The sequence below is a fragment of the Podospora anserina genome, chromosome 1 (assembly GCF_000226545.1).
Source record: "Podospora anserina S mat+ genomic DNA chromosome 1, supercontig 3".
NCBI lineage: Eukaryota > Fungi > Ascomycota > Sordariomycetes > Sordariales > Podosporaceae > Podospora > Podospora anserina.
Window position 1 is genome coordinate 470084 of NW_001914845.1, and position 9708 is coordinate 479791.

Consider the following 9708-nt stretch of genomic DNA (forward strand, 5'->3'; position numbering starts at 1 on the left):
AGCTTGGCGCGTCGACGTATCCACCCCATGCAGGGCTGGCCGTGCTGGCCTGCGCTAGCGCCGTGAGGCTGCCCTGGTCCCCCGCAATGCCGCACCCCGTCCCGCCTTGCACTCCGGGCTGGCTTCCGCATTGGGGGGGGTCGTTTCAAAGTCTGACCGTTTGATCCCACAAACATCTACATATGATGGAGACCGGGCACCGACAAGCCCGAGCCCTCGGGCCGTGGTACGTATGTTTTTGCTGCGAAACCTCAAGGCTTATCTGCGCACAAGACTCGTCTGACCACTCGTGACAGTGAAAGATACTCTTCATCGAGGCACGCCCTCGGCTTTTACAAGTGCGTGATCAATACTTGTCGTTACACAGTCCCCACATCCGGAGTTCAAGGCCAGTCTGTCTATGAGGTGTTTGAGAGAGCCCTCGCCAGCGTGGTTCTTGACATTCCGTCGCTGAGGGTGGGTATAAAAGATGAGGAAACATCTAGTCCATATTTTGTATTCCTATCGGCCATCAACCTCCACCTCCACCTCGAATACCACGAGGTATCGAAGGACCTCGACGTTGAGCTTATCCAAAAACTGGAGCATCAACACGATCAATACTTTCCTGATATCTCGAGCCGGCCTCCGTGGAAGGTGATCATTGTTTCCACCCCTCATCCAGCAAATGGAGTCCTTGCCTTTGATGTCATCTTCGCAGTGCATCATTCAATAGCGGATGGCAGAAGCACTGCGGCTTTTCACACCAAACTCCTTAATGAGTTGGCCTACCCCTCAGTGCGCCCGATACAACTTTCCGGCCATGTTCTAAGCCTCCCGCCCAGCCAGCAGCTCAGTCCCCCCCTGGAAGAGGTGGTGGCTTTCAAACAGTCCTGGGGTTTTGTATTGGGTACTCTTTTCAGAGAGCTCGGTCCCGCCTGGCTTTCAAGACCGTCGAAGGCAATCCCATGGACTGGAAAGCTAATCACCCCCGAGCCCTTCCAAACAAACCTTCGCCTGATTGTAGTTCCTGCGGAGGTGGCGCCATCTGTTCTCGCTATATGCAGACAACACGGCACGACACTGACGCCCTTGCTTCACTCGCTCGTACTGGCTTCTATCGCCAAGCTTGTTCCCGCCAAAGATGCCCAAGTATTCTGCAGCTCAACACCATTAGATCTAAGGCCCTATATTTCAGACCATCCACCAAGCGGAAAGCCTGGAGCTCTTTTTGGAGTTCTAGTTACCACCCAGGCGCATCATTTTGAGTCACATGAGATCCATGGGGATAGGGACGAGGACGATATTTGGAAGACCGCAGTCAACCTAAGAGGTCGAATGAAGAAACACCTAGAGACTGTGCCGAAGGACGACATCATCAGTATGCTGAGCTGGGTCACAGACTGGAGAAAATACTGGCTTTCAAAGATAGGTAAACCGAGGGAAACGACATGGGAGGTATCTAACATCGGGTCGATTCACGGCATCCCAAGTGGAAGCCATCTCCAGCCAGGCTGGCAGATCCGTCGCTCAATCATGTCTCAAGGAGCAACGGTCGCAGGAGCCGCGATAGGGGTCAACGTCGCCGGGGTTGCTGGTGGAGATATCTGTATCAGCCTGAGCTGGCAAGAAGGAATAGTCGAAACGGACTTGGTCGAGGGAATGGTGCTAGACCTGCAGCGCTGGCTCGGTCAGTTGGTTCGCGGAGAGAAGCTTGCCTGGAAATAGACGTTTCCTGCATCTGCAAAGGCAGTAGCCAGTAGAAACAACGTCCTAATTATGGTCGAGATGTATGTAAGGTATGTATTTAAGTTACGGAATACAGCCAGAGTGCCGTAAATTACGGTAACCGAATTGATCCTGGCAAAAACTGTGGGTGGACCCCAACCGAACATTATCCATAGCTCCCGGTCTCGATTTTTTTGAGCTGTGATTCCAATTCACACGCCCGTTGTCCGACCCTCCAAGTCCCATTCGACCCGTCACGATGGCGGGACCAGTGGTGAGCAGATCGCCAGCATGCCTTTGGTGCATGCGGAGGCTAGCACAGCCCTTTCTATCCCCCAACGGTCCCGTCAACTCCCTCCCACTGGTTCAGACTCGAGCAAAGTCCACCCATCTCGTCCCCAGCGACAAGGGAGTTGTCGTCCGCCTGTTAGCAAATATCCCCAAGTTTGGCAGGAAAGGTATACTTTAAACCACTGCCTCCCCTCACAAAATTCAAAGGGAGGCTTGTTAATCCTCTTCTTTCCATTTAGATGCAATCTTCCGTGTCGAGCGCGGCCGCATGCGCAACGAGTGGTTTCCCCGCAAATTGGCGGAATATATGACTGTAGCCCGCTTCAAGGAGCTCGGCCTGTCCCCCAAGAATGATGTCGGCGAGAGGGACCCGACGTTTGTCGATATGAAGGTGCTGGAGCAGTTGCCTGCCGCGAAACCACCTGCCCCGGTAGCCGAACCTCAGCAGGCCGCCAAGCCTGTGAAGAAGACCATCAAGGTAGGGGCACTCTTCTCGTTTCCAGCGTTTGATAAAGGTCAAATTGTTTTCTAACAACGGTGGCTGGATTGTAGCCGGAGAGAGTGCGTGAGCTTCTTGAAAGGCTTGTTCCGAAAACCATCACCTTCTATCGTATCCCGATTCCTGCCCCGCCATCCAATACGGCAACCATATCACCTCTCGTCGCTGTCGCTGCGGCCCAGGAGACCCCACAGGGACCCCTCGCGATCTATGGCTCTGTATCAACCAAGGACATTGCGAGTTCGATAAAGAGCTGCATATCTGCCGACGAGGACGGGGCTCAGATCAACATCGAGCCCGCTCATGTCACCGTGCTAGGTTTGAAGGACGAAATCAACAAGATCAAGGAGCTAGGACGCTTCGAAGTGAAGGTATCGATTGGAAACTCGGATCTGGAGCCTATCACCAGGTCTGTCGAGGTTCTCCCCAGTGAAGAGAAGACACAAGAGCCACAGCCAGCGTCGAAGAAGACTGCCGTATAGGAAAGACAAGGAACGTCCCATGCCAACGGCCAGCTGGTAGCCTGTCAACACTAAGTTGAATCAGGGGAGTGGACCGGGCTGGATTGTATAATTTTACTGTAACTATCACTGTGTACATACACGTGTACTATTGCACGCACCGCTTACGACATATTACGAAAACATTCTAGCCTGATGATGCAGCAGGGTCTGCCATGCCTTCCCTGATATTATTCTATGTTGTTTGACTCCATTTCTGCCCCTGTTTTACGTAGGCGATCTTTATAAACCCTTGGGAGTTGCCAGCTTCAAACAAGCCTCAGCTCGAGGGCTGCCTGTACTGTGGTCCGATATCGTAACGAGCGTCCAGGTTCCAAAGGGAATCCCAGACTACACTCTTCTTTAAAAGGTCGGAAGGGCCAACGCTCTGTGCAGGCTGCTCCAAGCTGTGAGAGACCCGCTTTTCATTGAACCTGTCAACACTGGTAATGCAAAGGTATGCTTCAGGGTCCGATGAGGGAATCAAGTGGGTAGCGCACCTCAGAAAGCGATTGTCGCGGCTGTTGGGCTGACGCTGCTTCCGTTGAGCTTCCTTCTTCTCCGTCGGCACCGATCGTCTGCCTCGCATCAACTGCTTGAGTGGTAACCTGAGGCACAGCATGCTGTTGTATAGGACTTGTGGCCACCGGGGTATCGGCTGGCGCAGCACGGAGAGAGTTTGTCTCACTAGCGACGGCACTGTCCCGACCTCGAGAAACACCAATCGCAAAGGGCAGGGCCTTTCTAGAGCCCGTACTAGAGCGACGGCTCTCGAGACTCTTGGAAAGTGTCTTGCTGACCCCCTCAATGCCAGACGGCGCAGCTCCACGACCCACAAGCCCTCCAGACTTGGACCCGGACCGCCCATGGGTGTGCATGTCAGCCATGGCCTCGACTTTGTTGGCAGCTACCGTCACTGTAGACTTTGCAAGGCCCGGCGTATTCGGAGCACCTGGCTTATCCTCCTCTGCATCGATCAGATACCACCTCAGACCATCAGACAGGCCGAAGGGGTTGTCATTGTCGTCCTTAGATGGCTCCGCGTCTGTAGACAACCCCCTCCTTCGATCTCCAGGCTGATGTTGCAGTGATTTGGAGAGATCCACGACGCGATCCTGGATCCGCGAGATTCTGGCAACGATCCACTCACGATTGTCCAGCCTGTGCGACTCTTGCTCGCGAAGAAAGTAATGGGGACAGCCCACATTGAATGCCGCCCAAGCACCTGTTGCCTGATTCTTGGTAGGAAGAAACAATGCCAGGTCGCCCTCCTTGAAGTGTTTGAAGGCGATCTTGTTGTGAGCATCCTTTTGCAATGCATGTGCCTTGTCCCGGTATCCTCGCCACTTCCGGGCAATATTTTCAATATCTCGAACGCGGCGTATCACGGTTTCGCAAAAGGCATCCATGTCAAAGTAGCCAAGTGATTCCAAGTAGGCGGTATACCTTGCTGACTCGCTTTGTCTGTTGTTGCTATCCATCCAGTATAATAGCTTCAGGTCGGCACTGTCTGCAACTGGGCGCAGGTTAAGGGTGCTGGAGCGTCGAAGAGACATGCTGGGATCCAACTCACTTGTGCTTTGAGTCGAGCGTTCTGCCTTCGGAACCTTTTGTATCGTCATGTTGCCATCCTGACGGGTTACCGAAAACCCGAGCCGCTCAAGGAGGCGTATCAAACATTCGTTCTGGGCGTATAGCCTTTGGGTAATTTCTTTTGCATGCTCGGTCCGAGATTCAAACCAAGCTCCCAGCTCCGACAACCGGACCTGCGATTCCTTCAGCTTCTCCTTGAGTAGCCGAGCGCCTTCTTCCATGCTGCCGACCTGCGATGTGCGCGACGCCAGCTCCTCTGTGATGACCATGATTTTCTTTTCTTGTTGCTCGAGCTGTTTTCGTAGAGACTCTGTACCAGTCTCACCATCGGCCAACTTCGAGCGCAGCTGTTGGAGTTGGCTGCGACTCTCTGCCAGTTTGCCTTCTAATGCGGCTACCTTTGCCCTCTCCTCGGAAACTGCCTTGCGCAAGGTATCGAATCTTGCTTCCAGGGATGCCCTCTCCGCCTGCGCAATCTTGGCTGCGCTCTGAGAAGAATCGAGATCCAGGCGCAGAAGCGACATATCTCCGTCTAGCCTCTGCAGTCGAGACAGTACATCGTTAACTTTGCCAACAATTGCTTCTGAAAGCTTAGTGGGATCGACCGGGATGGATGCGTCTGGCGCCAACAGTCCCCAAAGAGAATGTAGCGTCTTGACATGATGTCCCGCTTCCTCACTTGTCACCTCGACCTTCTTTACTAGGTCTTGCCGCTCGTCTTGTGCGTGCTGCAACTGCCGCTCCTGGGCCTCCAGCCTCTCCCGCTGCAAGCCTGTTTCCTTACGAAGGACCTCAACTTGGCCTTCAAATTTCAGGAGGGCGTCCTGCTTCTCAAGCACCTCGCACTCAAGAAGGCGAATCCTCTCATCGTAAGAGGTTTTTTCATGCTCCCTTGACTCACCATAGTGTTCAATCTCGTCTTCTGTGTGCTCCAGGCGCAGTTGCAATTGCCGGATCTCCTCCTGGAAAGACTTTCGCTCCTCCACAAACTCCCGTTTTTGAGCCTCCATATTTTCCAACAAGTCCTTTTTCGTCGAGTTGACCTCGCTCAACTGGCCCTTGATATTGTTATGCTGGGCCACCTGCACATTCAATTCCCTTTCTAGACCCGCCGACCTCTCCTTCTCGGCTGCAAGGTCAGACTCGAGCTGCTGAATTCGTTGGGCCAAAACCTCAGCCCCCTCAAGTGATCCTCTCCGGTCGTCTGTGATTCGAGGTGACCGGACCGATATTGTAGAGTCATTGCGGTCCGGTAACTGCTGGCTCGGGACCTGGAATAGATTGCCGATACTTGGTCGTGATGCTTGGGTTTGGCGGTGAAGCAAATCCTCTAGACGTCGCACCCGACTTTCTGCTGTTTTAAGCTTGCCCTCCAGCTTAGCTTTCTCATCTTGCAACGTCCGGAGTAGGTCGTCATCACCGCGAATCAACAAGCCACTACGTCCGAGGGCAGCCTCATGCACGCTGCCGTTTTTAAAGGCCTTCATCCTCCTGGACTGCTGTCTTGTAGGGTTGTTCAGCTCTGCCACCAGCTTTCCCACGTCATTCACGATCTCGGGGTCTGCCTTTGGTATTTGTAGGAGCGCAAAGAACTCTTCCAGGTCCCCTCGAGTCATTGACGGCCAGCTCTCTTCTTCTCCGAGCAGATTTACTTCCAAGCCGGGTACATTACTCTCTGACGTTGGAGTTTGGGGCCCATATGTGTTCGCAATGGATTTGTACCACTTTCTGCGCCGCTTGATCTCCTCTTCTTGAAAGAGAGCCATCTCGTTGGCAAGGGTGGACGAGTCTTGCTTGACCTTTTCAAGCCACTCGCGGCGCCTGATCGCCTCAACGACGAAGGAGGCGTACATGTACGGACTTTGTTGAACGAGACGGAGATGATCAAACGTGGAGAGCTCGTCTTCTTGGTTGACCCCATTGATTTGAGCCTTGACACTGCTGCTGAGCGACGTGATATCGGCAATGCTCCGCATGAATTCTGTGGACTCAGCCGCAAGAGTATTTCTGGCTTGTGTGGCATACTGGAGCATGTTGCTCAGTTCGACCGCTCGCTTTGCCATGCTTGGCAGCAAGCGCTCGGTATGGTTGACCGCAATCTTGGAAATTTGCGAGAGGGCGTCCCGGGTCGAACTCGTGTACTCCAGCGTCGTTTGGTAGTCCGTGTCTATTTTCTTGGCCACCGCTTCAATGTCCTGCAATAACTGATGTGCGTCACGAGAATGGTCCATGGCTGACCGTGCCATGGTCCTCTCAAACTCCCGGAAGAGATCCTCAGCATCTTGGAATAGGCGTGTCGCAGCCTTGTCTAGATCCGCGACCCTGTTGTTGAATTTGCGGAGGGCTGCTGGCGCCAAACGGCCAGCTTTTCGGGTAGTTTCCAGATCAATCAGGTCTTCCAAAGTGGCCTGCCGCTGCAGCCTTGCCTTAGTGCCGCTGACCTCCTGTCCGGTCATGAACCGGACCATCGCCGACGAAACCGGAATGCTCCGTGCAAGCGATAGATACTCCTCCCATCCTGTTGCCAATGCCGCATAGTCAGCCCGGGCTGTGGGAATCCATCTCGTGAGCTCTGCATATTTGGGCTCCAGGCCTCGGATGACAGACTCGAGGTTGGTGACAGCCGCATCGAGACAACGGAGCATAACATCGATTTCGCTGTAGCGGTCATCTGCGGCGGTAGCCATCTGCCTGCAATCCTCCACCACCCTGAACGCCCAGACCTGGCGTGCCTTGTACAACTCTTGCCATGCGTGAATAGAGCGCGAGTCTTCGATCAAGTCCGGGGCGTCTGAGAAAATGTATTCCTTGGGCATAGGGAGCTCGGACCGGGCAGGAGTCGGTGTTCCTGGGGACGATCCTAGGGCTAGGCGACTATCGTAAATGTAGATTTCTTTCTGTTCAACGTCGTTAGACCAACCTCATCACGCTGCGCATGTCCTCCCAACCCATATCCACAGGACGAAAGCTAACTAACCTCGGTGTGGGTGGCTTGGGGCTTCAAGGGCCTTCCCTGGGGGGTCAACGCGATGATGTACTGTGCGGGTATAGATAAATTCAAGGCCACGGTGGCCTTGAGGTTGTCCAAGCTGCTCAAACTGTCAGCATCTCTCACGGGTACAGCGTAGCAGTAGGGGAGGGTAACGCACGATGAGGCCTGGGAAGCGTCAAGATGCAGGCGCTGACCCGTGTGGGCAATCAACACCTGTGACGCCATATCGACACATGCCTTTCAAGAATAGAACGGAATGCAGATGGAAAAGGCTGGACCCGTTGACCAGAGTTTCGCAACGGGCTGCGGCGGGAGGAGACGGCGCGCAAACGATAAAGGCCCGTCTCTTTCTTATCCCGAGTGTTTTTGTTCAGCTTCACCGTTCAGTGTTCTGCAGGTGCAAAGGACGGATAGACACGCGGGATGCCCGGTTGGCAGCAGTCGGCCGTCTCCCGTAAGAAGAACCCAGCCCACTTCACACCTGTGGGTTGGAAAAACACACAAGAATTGAATCAAGCTGCCCTGGAGGCTCCAACCTTAAAATACTGATGGTGGAGGTTAAGGTGAGGTATAGCTCAAGAGCGCACATGCCGCCGAAAGGCAGACAGGCTGTGGTTGTGGATGATTACCGTATCTTGGTCGCCCCAGGCTGCTGCTCACCAAGCCACCTGGGTTCCACCAAAAGACCACCTGCACTACTCCGTAGAGGGGCATCCATGTTAAATACACTGTGCTCTCAAGCTAGCTGCACTGCTACGTCATGCAGACCTAAAAGCTTCCTGCTGCTTCAAAGGTGAAGACCGCGTCGAGGCGCGTCTGGCTCACGTGTGGACCGGCGAAGCATTCACCACGGGATCGAAATTTACAGCTCTTCCCACCAACATGGCAGCAATCAATGCAACGACCTCTGTACCCGAGCTGTCCCAGGCCGAAGCCGGCGTGCTGGAGCTTTACGACAAGGTGCAACAACTCCAGCTCCAGTTGGCAGTTCTCAGAGCACAAGAGCGTTACACCCAAGGTGTGTATGAGACTTACCAGCATGACCGAGATGGTGCGTGCCTGGCACATGCTCTGTGGCTAACTTCCTTGTTTAAAGGGAAAGGATCACCAGACGGTCGAACCCGGCTGTTGGAAGCAAACGCATCACTGTCACTTCGCGACAGAGTTATCGAAAGCGTCGTGGCGGTCCAGCCAACTCTAAAAGCCGTCCACCATGCCACTCACGCCTCGCCTGTTGAACGGTGGGTGCTGCACTGACATGGAGGCCCAAAGCTGTCGCTAACCAATACCTAGGGATCTTTTATCCCACATCGAGCAGCGCGACCATGCAGCAAAGCGCACCGCTGAGCACTGCTCGGCCCTGCACTCGGCCATGGAGAGGCTCACAAAGGTTGAGGTTGAATATCTAGAAACCAAACAGCGAAATGTGGAACTCGCATCGGAAACGCTTGACCTTGCTGCTGATAATGTCGGGCAAGAACCCAACAATGTCATAAATACACAGCTCAAGATGGAACTGGACACATTAGAGACCCAGCTTAGAGCGACGCGCGGAAAATGGAGAGTGATGAAAGGCACAGCTAGTGCTATCGTCGCTGGCAGCGGCCTTGACTGGGTTCGGGATGAGCGTTTGCGCGAACTGGTGCTCGACATCGACGATTGAGGAGGCTTGGCTTTGAGAGGCATCTGATAAAGGTAGTTTACAGGCAGCCAGCAACATACCATGCAGTATGTATCTATTGATGGCCAAGAGGCCATCACAGAAAGCGATGCGCCGTTTGCTTAGGTAAGAATCAAGTGGTGGATAAGGCAACGGCCCGGGGACTGGGTGGTGTAGGCTCTGCGTGGCGGGACAGATGTTCTGTGCGCGGAAAAGGATTCCGATTTCGTCCAAAACAGGTTGCCTTCCCCTCCTTTCATGAGAGTGGTGTCAACCAAGCTGAGAAGAGTAGTTACCGTGGGAGTGTGGATGGCGTTTTGTACGGTTACGGACATTTGCCTACTCTCATCATGGCCGTCTTTGACGGTTCCACCTCTGCTCCAACCCTCAACTTCCGTGTCCGATGGAAAAGACAAAAAACAGACAGAGCAGCTGGGGTGGCCATTGAAAAATCCACGACGTCCAG

At 53.9% G+C, this 9708-nt stretch overlaps 4 protein-coding genes across 4 annotated transcripts; 3 read left to right on the forward strand and 1 right to left on the reverse strand.

Moving 5' to 3' along the window:
- Window positions 1–186: 186 nt before the first annotated feature.
- Window positions 187–1707, forward strand: PODANS_1_14190 (uncharacterized protein; the record flags this gene model as incomplete). Its single annotated transcript, XM_001905088.1, has 1 exon — window positions 187–1707. A coding segment is annotated over one exon (1521 nt), but the record flags the coding sequence as incomplete, so codon positions are not given.
- Window positions 1708–1966: 259 nt separating this feature from the next.
- On the forward strand, window positions 1967–2979 carry PODANS_1_14200 (uncharacterized protein; the record flags this gene model as incomplete). Its single annotated transcript, XM_001905089.1, has 3 exons — window positions 1967–2165; window positions 2238–2476; window positions 2551–2979. The coding sequence occupies 3 exons, from the start codon at window positions 1967–1969 to the stop codon at window positions 2977–2979; spliced, it is 867 nt and encodes a 288-aa protein (XP_001905124.1).
- A 482-nt stretch (window positions 2980–3461) lies between these two features.
- On the reverse strand, window positions 3462–7807 carry PODANS_1_14210 (uncharacterized protein; the record flags this gene model as incomplete). Its single annotated transcript, XM_001905090.1, has 2 exons — window positions 3462–7487; window positions 7568–7807. 2 exons carry the CDS (start codon window positions 7805–7807, stop codon window positions 3462–3464), a joined length of 4266 nt encoding a protein of 1421 aa, XP_001905125.1.
- Window positions 7808–8464: 657 nt separating this feature from the next.
- Window positions 8465–9245, forward strand: PODANS_1_14220 (uncharacterized protein; the record flags this gene model as incomplete). The annotated part of the gene is made up of 3 exons (XM_001905091.1): window positions 8465–8600; window positions 8679–8823; window positions 8876–9245. 3 exons carry the CDS (start codon window positions 8465–8467, stop codon window positions 9243–9245), a joined length of 651 nt encoding a protein of 216 aa, XP_001905126.1.
- Window positions 9246–9708: the final 463 nt, after the last annotated feature.